At 33.2% G+C, this 17,817-nt stretch overlaps 1 protein-coding gene across 3 annotated transcripts in view; it reads left to right on the forward strand.

Annotated features, from left to right (window-relative positions):
* Positions 1-4,944: 4,944 nt before the first annotated feature.
* Positions 4,945-17,817, forward strand: part of LOC132714947 (alpha-2-macroglobulin-like) — a 68,149-nt gene continuing 55,276 nt past the window's right edge. The window contains exon 1 of one of the 3 annotated variants that reach the window (XM_060697883.1): positions 4,945-5,032. Coding sequence is in view for 1 of the 3 variants with exons in the window: in XM_060697882.1 (XP_060553865.1) it covers positions 14,975-15,065 (91 nt within the window). In the remaining 2 variants the exon portion in view is untranslated. Of the gene's footprint in view, positions 5,049-14,917; positions 15,066-17,817 lie in introns of those variants that run through there. The other 2 variants (XM_060697884.1, XM_060697882.1) reach the window with 2 other exon arrangements.

Genomic DNA, 17,817 nt, shown 5'->3' on the forward strand with positions numbered 1-17,817 from the left:
ATGAAGGTCAAGGTCACAAGAGGTCAAATCAAAATTTGATTGTCCTCGCTGCATCTTGCTTAAGCTTTGAAGAATTATGCTATGTTTTTGGATTTTTGTTGAACCCGTTTGCCGTGAGCTCGACATAGTAGTCAAAATGGCTGTTCAGTGTTTATGTGTATGTGCGTGTATCCAAACTTGTCCATTCCATTACTTCTTTTTGCATGGAGGAGTTTCCAAATAACATGAGTTGAGTTTTTGAGGCACAAAATTAATGTTCATCATGAGACTTCCTGTCATGCACAAGAACCAGGTCACCGGGTCAGAGGTGAAGGTCACCTAAGATGATGTAATCTCAAGATTTTGCCTTGGGTATAAAGAGAATGTGTTGCACACATTTCACCTATGTACATTTGTATACATCTTTCTCCTTGATCTGACGCTTGTAGGTTCAAATTAGAAGTAAAGACAAGCAGGCTGGACATCTGCCGTGGGCATGTCTTGTATGTTACACTTGTAAGTATAGATAATCTGAACTTTTAAAAATAAGTATCTTATACTTGGAATACATTCTGTAACATAATGTTAGTTTACTTTAAACATTATTTACTCTTAATGCTTTATTTCATGTAACGCATCTTAAAGATGGCCACTCATTTACCTTTACCAACATTTAATAATTTTAACAAAAGGGCTTTGACAAACTGGCAGATCATGAACAAGAAATTCACACAATGCCTTGAATTGCTCAACAGTTTTCAGTCTAATATGGACAAAGAAGACACTGTTCTATTTTATTTCATCACTATACAGTAAATCTGAAAACCTTTCATTAAGGCCACTCTGTGACTTATTTCCTTTAAAACACATTTTTAGCTTTACTTCTTAAAAAAGAAAAGAAAAATGAAGGTATTGTCACTAGTCATGTAGGCAAGACATCTTTGGCCAAGACATTTAAGTAGACCAGACTTGCATTGACCTTCATTCATAATGACCTTGACCTTCAAGGTCAAATGTCTAAATTTTGCTACAAGTGGCTTAACTTTGTTATTTTTGAATGGATTGTCTTCAAACTTAAACATAATAATCTTGTAGGATAGACCTTCAAGTTAACGACCAGACCTTGACCTTCACCCATAAATGACCTTGACCTTGAAAGTCAAATTATTGATTTTTTTCTTTTTCTTTGCTGTAACTGGCTATAACTTAACTATTATTGAATGGATTGACTTCATATTATATAAGATCATAGTTTAGGATATGACGAACTCAAATTTACCTTGACTCTTTTAAGACCTTGAACTTTAAGGTTAAATTATTGAATTTTCACTGATATTTGCTATAATTGAATGTAACTGGGTAATGAGTACATGGACTATCTATATATTTTGATCTTGAGCTTTAAATGAACTTGACTGCCAAGGTCAAATTATTGAATTTTGGTTAAATTGTCATTACGTGTATTTTGTTATTTATGTACGGATTTGATTTAAACTTGGACAAAACAAGACTTGTTACCAAACAAACATATTGAATAATTAAGATGTGACCTTGACCTTAATTGACATTGACTGTCAATGTCAAATTAATGAAATTCTCTCAGTTTTTTTTTCTGCAATTGGCTATGACTTTTTTTATTCATAAACGGATTAATCTCTTTTAGGTCAGGACCATCATATATATCAAACTCAAACTAACATTGACTTATCTATGACCTTGACCTTGAAGGTCAAATTATTTTATTGTCACTGGTTATTGCTATAATTTGCTGTAAATATGTAAATAATCAATGAATTATTTTCATACTTGTACAAAACAACCTTTTGGACAAGACATTCTAAAAGCTGAACTGACCTTAACTTTGAGCTTCAAGGTCAAAGTGAAGTTGTCGTTATTTTGATATGTATGTACGGAATTGATTCATGTGTAAACAAAACTACACTTGTTACCCAACCAACCTAGAATAATTTAGATATAACCTTTTTAAACTGTCACTTATTTATGAAAAGGATTCATACAAGAAGAGTGACTAGACAGACCTTTTAAAATTAAAAAAGGAAAACCTTGATTTTTTTCTCAGGGCTGGGAATCAAAACTGCGTCGTATCCTACAAAATGTAAACAAACGCCGCCATCTTGGAACGAAAAATGTATCTTTTAGTTTAAAACTCTTTTTGTTGGAAATGACTGAAAACCAGATATATGTATTAACACGCTACACTATTTTCCGCTTTGTTCGGTATATGTTGCTTGCACAACTATTTTGTTTAACAAAAGTTATAGCGAACTTGCAACTCGAAGCGGAGCAAATTTTTTATGAAATTGTGTTGATACGACGCAGTTCATATTGCTTTATGTATCGTTTTTTCCTTCAAATCAATTATATACTCATTTTCAGAGTTCACCATAAACTTCAAAACATAATTTTGCGTCATTTACTAAACTTTCATCAAAAAGAGATGTTTATTTTTCCAAGAAAATAATGATTTTACGAAATGATACGACGCAGTTGAAAATAAATATGATACGACGCAGTTGTATTTTCATTGCAGGCTGCATATTGGTTAAACTATTTAAATTATGTGCTAGGTTTTGCTAATAACGCCCAACAACATTTTCTTGTTTACAACTTAAGTCAAAAGCAGAGGTCACTCATTGGTTCCATAAAAATGGAAATGTAATACAATTCTATTAAGGCTACATTTTTCGGTCGCATTTTAGTACCTATCATAAGCATCTACAAATTCCGAAAAGCTGTATCAAATGCAATATACATTGAAACACGCGATCGCACACCCATATGACAACGTGTTCCAGTGTTGCCTAAGTATGCTTCTAAAATTGTTTCCATGAGTTCGAAATGGGAGTGATTACTATTTTTGATACAAAATTCAATATTCCAGTGTAACCTCTCCTGAACCCTGTATTAATCAGGAATGACCTTTTTTTAAAAAAAAAAAAGAGAAAGAATTACAAATTTTGAAAAGGTCTCAGTGCGAAGAGAGCTATGCGCAAATTGCATGCCTACCTTTGTTACTTGTAATAGCAACAATTTCCGTCAATTCCGTTATTACTTATGTCTTTTACGTGCCGATTTTATTGTATTCATTTTCTTAATAATCGATGAGAACACATGAGCTTTATTATTTGAAACTGAACATTGAATTTCTAAAATTATATTACAATATATTTTTGCAAGTAGGTTATGCGTTCCGTTTAGTCATTTAATTTTCAGCGCCGCGGAACTTTACCGCTGATTTTGTCGTATTGCATTTCTTTATCGCCGATGAGGAAAGGTCTACGGAATGTATTTTCTATATTTGCATTTAAGTATCATTCTTCTCCATTAAAAAACTTTAAATTTCCAAAATCGAGTTACATATGATACAACTACAAATTATTTTGTAAAGAATGTGTCCGTTTTGCAAGGGTAATTTACGCTGTGCACGATAAATTTGATACAGATATAGGCAGACACCATCTTTCAACAGTATTGAAGAATTTTTACAATATTGAACAGAAAATTTACTGGTCAGATTATCGCATCGAATTTTCAACAGACTAGAGACATGGCATCTTAACATACCTTCATACCAAGTGTGATTTTTATTTGATTTTTATTTGATAATGAATTGCCTGAAAACTTAAACAAAAGTTTTCAGAAAATGACTTCACAGAGGATTACCCCCTGTTTACATTGAATATTTCTCTGCTAGTCATATCGAAATAAGACATTTAAATGTTACTCTCTTTATAATTAATTCAAATAATTATAATCTTAAAACTTCACGCCAGAAGTTAATAAAAAAGCTGCTTATTTGTACAGCTGACGTTAACAAATTTTGTTGAAAAAAAAACAAATCAGACAGGTGTGTCCGACCGAGGCCAACTGTTTATGTTTACTGAATTCAAATCACTTGAACTGAACTGCTATGAATTCGAAAACCACCAGGGACTTTTTATTCTTTCGTGTGGAAAACCTATCAAGCTAGTTTCAAAATGTCGATGGTTCTCTGCAGGTGCAACATTTTGCCTAAAATAATGCACAAAGGCGCGCCTGAGGTCCTCGCCCCTAGTAAAGCTAATGTGTAGAGTGAAAGTATGAACACAAAAAAGCAGTCATATACCTAGAACATGCAGAACCACAGTTAACTTGGAGCGTAGCTAGCCAAAATGAATTCAAGTTAATAGATTTCTACATTTTTTTTGCAAAAAAAAATTAGGGATAATATTGAACATACGGGAAAATATAAGAAATTATTTCAGATATTATGATCAATTAGGTTACATGTTCATGTTTAACTGAAAAGTAGCTTCCGCAATGTAAACTTTCAAATTAAATGTTATATTAGACATGACACAATGTATTCTAAATAATCAAAAGCAACATAACATTGCTATACACCGCAAATGATCTGGGGTTTTGTTATCTAGAGCAAGTGATTATTCCATAAAATAGAAATATATTGCCAAAATCATCCCTGTTGAAAAGACAAAAAATACAACCAAAAATACAACTGCGTCGTATCATATATTTTATTTTCAACTGCGTCGTATCATTTCGTAAAAATTATTATTTTCTTAGAAAATAAACATCTTTTTTTGAACAAAATAAGTATAGAGGTTCACTATGAAATGATTCATGCTAATTTTTCACCAATAGCCTTTTTGGATTTTGAGGAGAACATTTTAATTTTTTTTACTAAATACACTAAAAATAATACATGGAAAACCCATGACTGCCAGGCCAATATCAAAAGTGGTCCTTAAGGAGATGTTATTACAATAACGGATTCTCTGCCCCAACAAAATGCACAGGTGAGCTGGGGAAAAACAGAGTCTACTTCTGATTAATTTGTCCAACTGATTTTACTACGCGATGAGATATTGTGCTATTTTGTGTGCAATATATCCCGTCGAGAAGCGAGATTCTGACCCAGGCAATATTAGATCAGGTCAGCGACCACTATATTTCTGAATATCTGTAAGATATCATATTTTGTGTAGTATCACAGTATCACCGACAACATGTAAACAATTTCTTTTCCAAATAGGTAATTTAATTGGAAGGTAGGAATTCTGTCATGTTCAGGATTTTAAAGCTTATTTATACAGTAAAATATTTAAGTCTATTGACGTTTTATTGTAGAACTCTAGTGTTACATTATGACAATATTTCTAGACTGAGAAATTTTTAAATGATCCTGGGTCCTATAAATATGACGTCGCTTTGAGATATTAATAACAAGCCTGTAACGTCTAATTTATTGGACTAGATCTACTGGGTCTACAGTTGTTCAGGCTGCAGCAGGCAGGCGGATTTTAGGGTACTCTGGCACAGCGTGTAGCTTGTCAGTTTAGTCTCAATATTTCGACTGCAAGACCGACCGATTTTATAATCTGATACTTCATAGATGTTTGTTATTTCGAGGGGCGACCATCGTCTATAGATATAATAAAAAGCCCTAAAGCGCACAATTTGTTGGGCTACATGTACTTGCCATGTACATGTACTTGTCAGTTATATTGCCCTTTAATTCTCATCAACGATTTCAATTAAATGATAAACAATTCACTAATTCGAAAACCTAGCTAAACACTGTTTTCCTTATAAGAAAATAATTAAATATCATTGTATGAATAATTCCACACAAAAAATAAAGTGAATACACAAGTTTACGCAGAAAATAACCTTATTTATTATGGAAGATGTTACTACGCCTGTTTTAATTTTATTGATTTTCATTATAAACAATTTATTTTTTTGAAAAATTTGCAATAGATATTAAAGGAATATTGATAATTTTCAAATACATCATATTTTTTCACCTTAAACAGTAAAATAATGATATAGAAATAGAAATATTATGTAACTGTGTTATGTACATCTTTTGGTGTAATTCCCCAGAGCTAAATCCGTAACATACCGGAAAACGTTGTTTAGCTAGGTTTTCGAAAAGGTCAATAAAACCCTTTAAAATTTATTTCAATTAAATAATAAACAATTAAACCAATGAAAAGAGTGTACAATGTATTTGCTCCATTAATATTTATTATTGTTTCATGTTGTTTCCAATTGTGAGTTTAAGTTTTTCTTGTAGATCTAACCAGAAACAGTGATCTAGAATTTTATGCATCAAGGTGTTTTTCGAGCCTATGCAAAAAAAATAGTTCTAACACACTTCACAATATTCCCCTATCAAACAAATAGGACAGTCAAGTGCATTATTACAAGATATATAATTATGCACAGCATGAAAAAGGAATGCTTGAAGAAAGTGTTCTACGGTATGTGAGTCACATGTATACAATTAGCCTATAGGCACTGTTGAGGCTACATGTAGCCGTACAGCATTTTTAAAATAAATAACCTAAATAGCCTCAGCAGTGCTTATAGGTTAGTTGTATGTGACTCTAATATACGGCTAGAACTTTACATTTTCATGCAGATCTTTAACCAGTGTAATGCTGACGCTTGGGTGAGTAGGAAAGCCCTAGCTTAAATTGCAAGGATATGTGTTTAAAACAATTAGGAAAAAAAATCACTGGTATTTTGATGCAAATAAGGAACTACAACCAACCAAAATTCTATGTTGCATATTTTTTCATATTATTATTACAAATTGCATATCAAGGGTTGACAGCAAGGTTGTTGTAAGTCTTTCTATATTGCATTTAGATTACTGCAGTTTTGCAGTCAATCGTCGATATATATCTTTGAAGATGTATTCAATTCAAGTGACAAGTCTTTTAGGCACAGGTTTTAACACTTGTTTGGACAGTTGTACTATTCTTGATTCTTTGAAAACGTGAAACTATTAAAAGGCATGCATTAACCCTTTCGCTGCCAGAGGGTTATTGTTTTATTGATCACCTGTTTGCCAGAGGGTTTTCCAAGAAATTACTATATTATTAATTAATATAATTATTATTATTTGTTATAAGTATTATAATAATTATATATGTTTCCAAATCTGTGAGTATAATAATAATTATTGTTTATTATTATTTTTATTATTATTATCATTATTAATTTATTATTATTACTATTATTATTATTATAGAAACGGCTAAAGCTGTCCATATGGCAAATACGCCGAAAATAACATCGACGGCATAAGCTGTTCCTATGGCAGTGAAAGGGTTAATAATAAATGATCAATTCTGTCTGGAAAAGAATAAAAGTGAAGAAAAGCTGATTTCTAAAAAATGCTAAGAAGGGTGTTATGAAAATTTCTGCCCACAGAAAACCATTTTATTATGCTCCTCGAAAAATTTCGGGGGAGCATATAGTTGCCCCGTCCGTCAGTCCGTCCATCGAGACATCTCTCGAATTCGTGTCCAACACATAACTTCTTTATTTGAAGTCAGATTTTACAACTATTTCACAGAAATGATCACCATATTGAGACGACGTGTCACGCTTAAAATTTGGGTCGCTACCTTGAAGGTCAAGGTCACAGCATGACCTTGCAGCAAAAACGTGTCTGGGCCATAACTTCATTATTTGAAGTCGGATTTTACAACCATTTCACAGAAATGATCACCATATTGAGACGACGTGTCACGCCCAACATTTGGATAGTTACCTTAAAGATCAAGGTCACAGCATGACCTTGCAGCAAAATCGTGTTCGGCCTATAACTTGGTTATTTGAAGTCGGATTTTACAACTATTTCACAAAAATGATCACCATATTGAGATGACGTTTCACGCCCAACATTTGGGTCACTACCTTGAAGGTCAAGGTCATAAAAAAGCTTGCAGCAAGATTGTGTCCAGCCCATAACTTGGTTATTTGAAGTCGGATTTTACAACTATTTCACAAAAATGATCACCATATTGAGATGACGTGTCGCGCGCAAATTTGGGTCACTACCTTAAAGGTTAAGGTCACAGCATCTTCTTGCAGCAAAATCGTGTCCGTCCCATAACTTTGTTATTTGAAGTCGGATGTTACAACTATTTCACAGAGATAATCACCATATTGAGACGATGGTTGTGAGGAACATTTTGGTTGCTACCTTGAAGGTCAAGGTCAAATCATGACCTTGCAGCAAAATCGTGTCCAACCCATAACTTTGTTATTTGAAGTCGGATTTTACAACAATTTCACAGAAATGATCACCATATTGAGAAGATGTGTCGCACCAAACATTTGGGTTGCTACCTTGAAGGTTAAGGTCACTGCATGACCTTGCAGCAAAATCGTGTTCGGCCCATAACTTATTTGAAGTCGGATTTTACAACTATTTCACAGAAATGATCACCATATTGAGATGACGTATCACGCGCAACATTTGGGCTGTTTTTACACTTTGAACTTTGTCTGTGACATAACAATTACACTACAAGAGGTATACCTTCCTGTGTCCAAAACCTATTCGGGAAGCATCACCCGGTTCAACCGGCTCTTGTTTACCTTTGTTATTTACCTTTGTTATTTTGAAAGTCATTAAGAACTTATGTATTTGACAAATTTGTTTGCTTTTGTTCTGTTTGCAAAGTAACTCATTCAATCAGTGCTGAATAAATTTTATATAAGAGTGCTAGTTTTGTAGCAACTTTGTTTTTCCAAAGCTTAACCATAAAATGCCTGTACTATTGTCTGTCAAGTCAAGATCATAAAATATTAAGCATTAAGTTTAAAAAGGAATTCAGCAAGCTCTAAAAAGATCAAATTACTGTAATATAGCAGTGTCACACAGATAATCATATATCGGTTACTATTTTAAGATATCAGCAAAATCACTATAGAGATGGATAGTACTTTAAGTATTATTTTTGTGTTTGTTGCCTAAGCAACTGTAAGTAATTTAATACTTGTTGTTCTTTCCCTGGAATAACTGAAAAGAAATTCTAGGAACAATTTCAAAACATAGTTATCTATCAATTTTATGTCTCTGTAGAACAAGAATTGTATACATAAATTGTAGAAGTATTGTGCTTTATGCACCCTGATATAAAATGGGGGGAACGGGTACATATAATGTGTAACCCGTGTCTGTTTTTATTGTAAGTGTCTTTTCAAAAGTATATACTCCTTGTCAGGTCTATAACTTCTGCAGCCATGATGGGATTTTTAAATAAATTTGTATACATGGCCTCATCAGTGTGCTGTGCGCAAGCTCTAGATACCTAGCCCAAATATCAAGGTCTCTGCAAGGGAAAGATCATAGTGTTTTGTCATATATTCTTATGTGCATCTAGAGTTTAGATATTAAGCATGAAACATCTAGTGAGTGTCTACCAAGTCTGTTCAAATAAAAGCCCTGGGATTAAAATTGGTCCTTTCGCGGGTGGGCCATTGATATTCCTAATATGTATAAGATAAAAACTGAAAAAAATCTTCTTTTAAAAGAGCTAGAACGTAAAACATCTTCTATTGTGTCTACCAAGTTTGTTCAAATAGAAGCCCTGGGGTCAAAATTAGCTCTACCCCAGGGGGTAATTGATTTTCCTTATAAGTCATAATTTAGTAAAAAGTTAAAAATCTTCTTTTAAAAACACAAAGAGCTAGAGGTTATATATTTAGCATGAAACATCTTCTAACATGTCTACCATTTTAGTCTGTTCAAATAAAAATCCTAGGGTCAAACTTGGTCTCGGCCCAGGAGGGTAGATGAATTTCCATATATGTATTATTGTAAAAACAAAAAAATCTTCTTATTAAATATCCAAAAAGCTAAAGCTTTGATATTTAGCAGGAAACATTTTCTTGTGAGTGCCAACCAAGTTTGTTCAATTAAAAGGCCTTTGGTCAATATCGGCCCGGCCTTGCGGGGGTCATTTATTTTCCTAATATGTGAATAATAAAAACTTAAAAAATCTTCTTTAAAAACATAAAGAGCTAGAGCTTAGATATTAAGCCTGAAACATCTTCTAGTGAGTGTCTACCAAGTTAATGTTCAAATAAAAGCCCTGGAGTCAAAATTGGCCTGCCCCAGGGGTCATTGATTTTCCTAATATGCAAACATCTTTTGGAACTGTTGTTCTCCCTTAGCAATAGCAACCAGTAATGTTTTTACACATGCAGTATTTCAGATACAAATATGAACTTTGTGATATCAGTTTAAGATTTAGATTTTTATAATAGTTTACAATATTACTTGTTGCTTGTTATGCAGAGTTTTTATATTCAGGTGAGGGATTTAGGGCCATCATGGCCTTCTTGTTCACCTTAAAATCTCATTGATGACTTGTCTTAACAGTTAACAATTTTTTGAAAAACATGTATATTGTTATCCACACAACAAAGTTGTTCCAGGTATACTGGAATTAGCTTGTCGGTCTGGTCGTCTGGCAGTCCATCATCCACACAATAACTTAATAATCCTTTGGCACACAGTCTTCATGTTTGGTATTGAGATTGGTCATGATAAGTAGATGACCCCTATTGATTTTGAGGCCATTAGGTCTAGGTCACAGGCTCCTTGACTAAAAAAAGCTTGTCCGCCCAAAGACTTGAAACTTTATATGTTAACAACATCAGTGAGTTTTCTTTATTATACCCCCACCACAAAATGTGGGGCGGGGGGAGGGGGGCTATAATGGATTCGCCCTGTCACGTAGGTCAGTCGGTCGGTCCATCTCCATCATAGTGTCCGCTCTATAAATCCTATACCAATTGAAGGATTTTCTTCAAACTTGGCTCAAATGTTCACCTCAACAAGGGGATGTGTCAGCTCAAGGTCAAGGTCAAAATTAAAGGTCAAATATCAAACAATCAAATATTAGACAGTATGTCGTGTCCACTATGTAGTCCTACACTAATTAGATTTTCTTCAATCTTGGCTCAAATGTTCACCTTAACAAGATAATGTGCAGAACCCATGTTACCCTTTTGCTTTAGGTCAAGGTCACACTTGAACGTCAAAAATATTCTTAAATTTTAACATGTATTTGAATATTTCTGAAACTAGAAAAGGTATTTGTTCAAAATTAAAAATATATATGAAGTGTCACAATTAAGATATGCAGGTCAAATTTCATAACTCTGTATTGCATTTTGACAAAGTTATGCCCCTTTTTAAGTCTTCAAATTTACATACAATCAAAATATTATTAGACAATATGTTGTGTCCGCTCTGTAAATCCTATACTAATGGAAGATTTTCTTCAAACTTTTCTCAAATGTTCACCTCAAAAAGGTTATGTGCAGAACCCATGTTACCTTTGTGCCGGCTTAAGGTCAAGGTCACACTTGAAGGTCAAAATTGACTTAGAAAATGTTCTTAAATTTTAACATGTACTTGAATACTTCTAAAACTAGAACAGATAATCATTTAAAACTTCAAATACATATGTCTTTAAATTTATTTACTATAATATTTCTTAAACAAGAACAGATATTTACTTGAAACTTAAAATTTATATTGATGGTTACAAGCAAGCTCAGATGACGAAAATTCTACAATTCCATTGAATTATGACACAAGTTATGCCCCTTTTAGACTTAGAAAATGTTTTGATGTAACCATTAATTAAATACTTAAATGTTTCTAAAACTAGAACAGATATTCACTTGTTTATTCAGTTCATAATTTACCACAATATCTATACTGTTAAAGAACTAACCTAAATATTTCAGTCACATTTGGACATTTATTTTCCCATTTATTTCAATTTTAATATGCTGTATACTTACCAGTTATACATGTAAATATTTCATAAGACACTGCATACTTACCACTAATAAATATTTCATAGAAATTTACCTTTACAAATATTCACTTGAAACTATATATGAAGGGTCACAAGTAAGCTCAGTATGCCAAGGTTTTCCACTCTTAATTACATTTTGACATAATTATGCTGTTTTCTTAACTTCACTGCTTTTGTTTGTTTGTCATTGGGAAAATGACGGTTGTTTGTAACTGTTTGGAACATGATTTGACAATATATCTTTACACTATTACCTGTACAATTTGTCTTTTTTTCACCAGAGATAATTTCTTTTTATGTATATGTATTTGTGCCACGTGACTCCACCACGTGACTTTACCATGTGACTTTACCACCTGACTTTACCTAGTGACTTTACAACGTGACTCCGCCATGTGACTTTACCATGTAACTTCACCACGTGAGTTCACCATGTGACTTCACCAAGTGACTCCACCAAGTGACTCCACCACGTGACTCCACCACATGACTCCACCACGTGACTCTACCACGTGACTCCACCACATGACTTCACCACATGACTTCACCATGTGACTTTACCATGTGACTTTACCACGTGACTCCACCATGTGACTTCACCACGTGACTTCACCATGTGACTTCACCACGTGACTCCACCACGTGACTCCACCACGTGACTCCACCACGTGACTCTACCACGTGACTCCACCACGTGACTCCACCACTTGACTTTACCACGTGACACCACCACATGACTTCACCACGTGACACCACCACGTGACTTCACCACATGACTCCACCACATGACTTTACCACGTGACTCCACCATTTGACTTTACCACGTGACTCCACCACGTGACACCACCATGTGACTCCACAACGTGACACCACAACGTGACTTTACCACGTGACTACACCACGTGACTCCACCCTGTGACTCTACCACATGTATCTATTTATAGAATTTTCTATTTATAGAATTGTGTGTTTCTATTTATATATATAATTTAGTATATTTATATATACAAAATATATAGACAAAACTTATGTGTCAAGACAGACCGATTACTTTTATAAAAAGGATTAACGTTAAGATTTTGTTCAAGCATTTCTTTGTTTGCTTATAGAGAAAGTAAAAAGTCGAGTGTTGCCCCCGCCCGGCGGTGGCTCTTGTTTGACTCTTTACAGTTTTGTTATTCTGTTTTCTTACAGTCTCTTCACAATTTTTCTTATGGATTCTTCACAGTTTTCTTATTGATTATTCACAGTTTTCTTACCAATTCTTCACAGTTTTCTTACCGATTCTTCACAGTTTTCTTACCGATTCTTCACAGTTTTCTTACTGATTCTAAAATACTCTGGAAACCAGGCTTTCATCTATAAGTCATTATTCAAATAAGAAAAATGGCACTGTTTCTGTATTTTTACAGAACTCGGCAAACTATATTCGAAATACTCTTTGGGAATATGTTTAATTTTTGCATTCATTTTGACTATTATTATTACTCCTCCTATACCATTTGATGAATTTTGACCAAACTTTACATGAATGCTGTACAAAAGATATATAAAGGTTTCCAGTTTGATGCATTAGTAGTAACTTTGAAAAAAATCAGAAATTTTCAGTTTCCGTTCATTATCTCCCCAACGATTTTACACATTCTACTCAAATTTGACATATGGATACGTCAAAGGAATGTGCAGGTCAAGTTCGACTTTGGTCATGGTTTGATGATAGCTGACAGAGGTATCCCTCTTGAACTTTGAAAAAAATCAGAAATTTTTAGTTTCCGTTCATTATCTCCCCAATGGTTGTAACACATTCAGGTCAAATTTGACATATACATATATCTTAGAAATAAGCAGTAATAAGTTCAAATTTTGTCATGGTTCAATGATTTTGTACAAAGTTATCTCTCTTGAATGTTGGAAAAATTTTGAATTTTTAGCACTCATACTTTTGTAGAATTGTATGTAGTCATTATTTTGGCTACAAATATGCAATATGCAATTTACAAAAAGTTAACACTGAAATAAGTTTCAGTACCTTGAACTTTGTATAAAAATGGTTTGTGTTTACATTGAATAGTTTTAAGGGCTTAGAAGTTAAAATGAAAAAAATAGTTTATGCAAACAAATTTGGAAATAAATATTGTAACATCTGAAATTTTGGCTGCATGCAGGGGCATCCGTGGTGTGACAACACATTTCTAGTGTTTGGCTTATTTTATATTCGTTATTGGGTCATATTCCCAATTGAAATAGTATATTATTTTCCCAATCCACAGGAAAATATTCCCAATTGAAAGTTACAAAATGAAAAAGAATTCTAAAATTTTTGAAAATAAGGGCTTATCACTGTAATAGTGCTTAAATGTTTGAAAATGCCATCGTTAAGACAGTTGAATGTTCGCATATGATTCATTTAATCACCGCAAAATTTCAATCATGCAACTATTTCAAATTTTTAACAAAACATCGCTAAAATTCCCAATTCCATGAGTATGGGTCATGTTCCCAAAATCCTGAAAAAAAAATTCCTGCATTTAAGACATATAACTATCCTATGTTGTCAATTTTACAGTTCCTGATAGTGCCCATTAGCCATGGTCTACCTTAAGTCTTCTTTTGTGAAACTATTATACCAAAAAAACTTATCTTGTAGCATTGCCTAGTAGACCATAAGTATCATAAGTCGACATGCCCGTAGGTGATTTTGCATGTAGCATCACCTTGTGGTCTAATACAAAAATTACATCAATCATGTGCCTGGGGTCAAAATTTTACCACACCCCAGGGCTCACTTAGTTTATAAAGGCTAGTGTAAGAAGACACATTTAAGTCTTCTTTTATGAAACTAATATGCCAAAAGCTTACATATGTGTCATTGCTAAGTTGACATCTACAAAAAAATGGCTGTCTTGTTTGTTGCTGTCGTTTTTCTATCGATACTGTGAAAATTTAAATTGTTGTTAATCTCAATACTGTTAAAGAAATGATTGTACATTTTGAATATATGGTATGTTCTGCTTTTCATAATTGGAGGAAATGAAAGAATCTATTAATGGAATTTCCTGAATCAATATAATACAATAAATGTGTTTGAAACTCGTCCTACAAAACTTCATATAGCATTGATACTTCTCTTTCTTATAACAACTAAATGCTGAACAGTTTTGTTTATTTTAATTTGTGAAACTTAGGTATAATGTTACAGACATTTAAACTGTCATATGTTTTAATAGCCGTGGGTACACTTTACTGTGAACTTTAGCGATATGTAAGGTACACTTTACTGTGAACTTTAGCGATATGTGGAGGTAGGCATTGAAGGAATTGAAGCATATCAAATGTTGTTGACATTCTCTATGCATTTATATAAAGATCTTACATTCATTATAAACATTATTCTACCCAGTGGACATAAACTAGTTTTCTTTCGTAAGTATTTATTGACATTTAAGTTTTTTATAAAGGAAAATTATTACAATGTATTCTATATTGTGGTAAATGTTTTTTAACATGAGAATGGTGTCAGTCTTAAACTGCAGGCAGTAATTCTGTCTTGATAAGATAAACTATATTAACACTGACTTGAAAGTGAAAGAAAGCTCTTATTTAATGAGACTATTTTCAAAAATTTCACAGATTTTTTTTATACTTGTTTAGTGCAGGTAATGTCTGCTTTATGTGTGCAAGTAGTTTTAAATACATGTGTACTAATACCGTTTAAAATGTTTACAATTGAAATATTGATAGACTGATACACGCCCGGCAAACTGTCGCTCCACCTCAAAATTGTGGTGTACGGTAAAACGAGCGAACGGCATTTCCGAGATAGAGCGGAAGGCCGATTTAAACGCCTAATTGCAAGTATTGTTTGTGTTTTTGTCTTGTTATTCATTTAAGTTGTATTTTTTCGAAAATCGGAAAATGTAGTTCCGTGTAGGATTGATTTAGGCTTCCAATGATCTAAGCTGTTACAAAAAGAAAATTATATTAAGCCCGGGAGAACTTTTCTCCCTGACGAAGCGAACGACGATTTGTAGAATATTGAACTTCCCAACCATAGAAATGCCATACCCTTCGGATTTCTTGAAAAAGTGTATTAGTAAATTATCAACCCGTAATAAGAACATGTCCTTCTTGCAAAATAAATTACTCCTGATGTATTTCTTAAATTTTTAAATCGATATTTTTCAAAAGTAGTGGAGCGAAAGGGCAAGAGATGGAGCAAAAGGTTCGATGTTGAGCGCAAGGCGATATTAATTTGACGTATTAGGAGGAGCGTAGTCTATGATTTTTTATATATAAAAGCTATAGAAGTTAAAATAGACATGATCAAGTGTTGAAACCGAGATATATATACCTTTTAAAGACAACTAATAAAGTGTGATATCCTTTCAACGACTATAGCGTAATAAATGTAATCGCGAAGGTGTCACCTATGGCTTGCCGTTGTTCCGCCAAAATGTTATTTTTTTCGAAAAGTTAGATATTCAAGGTGCAGAACAGAAACAAAATTATGCAATGCATGGAACACATTAAATTAAATAGATCACTATAACCGAGTTCAGTTTACAATGACTTTCTGTCATTAACAGCTCTAACGTACATGTTCAGAGCAAACACAAATAAGCCACGTTTTCATGAATTTGTAAGGTTGGGAATCGCTATGAAAATGGTTGACAAGGTGTCAGTCGTTATAAGGATATAACACGTGTTCCAGTTATGTTTCAAGATACTTCCTCCCTTATTTAGCATTGTTGTTTAGTTTATTATTTTCCTCTCAAAGTGTAAATAGAAATTTTTACTTTTATAATCAAACACTGCAGTACAAATCTTGGTTTAAGAAAAAATTATATTAAAATAAATATCTAAGATTTTGTTTGTTTATCGATGAACAAAACGAACGTAATAAAAAAAGGCAGAGCTCAGTCGTGTATGCACTAAAATTATCAATAATATAAATAGACCTAGTTATAGTAGAAATTTCTATTTACACTTTGAGAGGAAAATAAAAAACTAAACAACAATGCTAAATAAGGGAGGAAGTATCTAGAAACATAACTGGGACACGTGTTATATCCTTATAACGACTGACACTTTGTCAACCATTTTCATAGCGATTTCCCACCTTACAAATTCATGAAAACGTGGCTTATTTGTGTTTGCTCTAAACAGGTACGTTAGAGCTATTAATTACAGAAAGTCATTGTGAACTGAACTCGGTAGTAGTGATTCATTTAATTTAATGAGTTCCATGCATTGCATAATTTTGTTTCTGTTCTGCACCTTGAATATCTAACTTTTCGAAAAAAAACAACATTTTGGCGGGAACAACGGCAGCCATAGGTGACACCTTCGCGATTACATTTATTACGCTATAGTCGTTGAAAGGATATCACACTTTATTAGTTGTCTTTAAAAGGTATATATATATATATCTCGGTTTCAACACTTGATCATGTCTATTTTAACTTCTATAGCTTTTATATATAAAAAATCATAGACTACGCTCCTCCTAATACGTCAAAATAATATCGCCTTGCACTCAACATCGAACCTTTTGCTCCATCTCTTGCCCTTTCGCTCCACTACTTTCGAAAAATATCGATTAAAAAATTTAAGAAATCCTTCAGGAGTCATTTATGTTGCACTAACGACAAGTTCTTATTAAGGATTGATATTTTTCTAATACACTTTTTCAAGAAATCCGAAGGGTATGGCATTTCTATGGTTGGGAAGTTCAATATTCTACAAATCGTCGTTCGCTTCGTCAGGGAGAAAAGTTCTCCCGGGCGTAATATAATTTTCTTTTTGTAACAGCTTAGATCATTGGAAGCCTAAATCAATCCTACACGGAACTACATTTTCCGTTTTTCGAAAAAATACAACTTAAATGAACAACAAGACAAAAACATAAACAATACTTACAATTAGGCGTTTAAATCGGCCTTCCGTTCTATCTCGGAAATGCCGTTCGCTCGTTTTACCGTACACCACAATTTTGAAGTGGAGCGACAGTTTGCCAGGCGTGTGATAGTACACTGGTAAATAATTTTATTATCTCAACTATACAAAGTATTTGGAGAGCTGTCATTTTTGTGCTGTTAATTCACGTAAAAAATGTGTGTTTTTTTCTAACTTCTTTATTTTATAAGGGATAGTCTTAAATTTTCAAATATATGTT

This window comes from Ruditapes philippinarum, unplaced genomic scaffold (assembly GCF_026571515.1).
Source record: "Ruditapes philippinarum isolate M1 unplaced genomic scaffold, ASM2657151v2 ctg3218_1_1_1_1, whole genome shotgun sequence".
Taxonomy (NCBI): domain Eukaryota; kingdom Metazoa; phylum Mollusca; class Bivalvia; order Venerida; family Veneridae; genus Ruditapes; species Ruditapes philippinarum.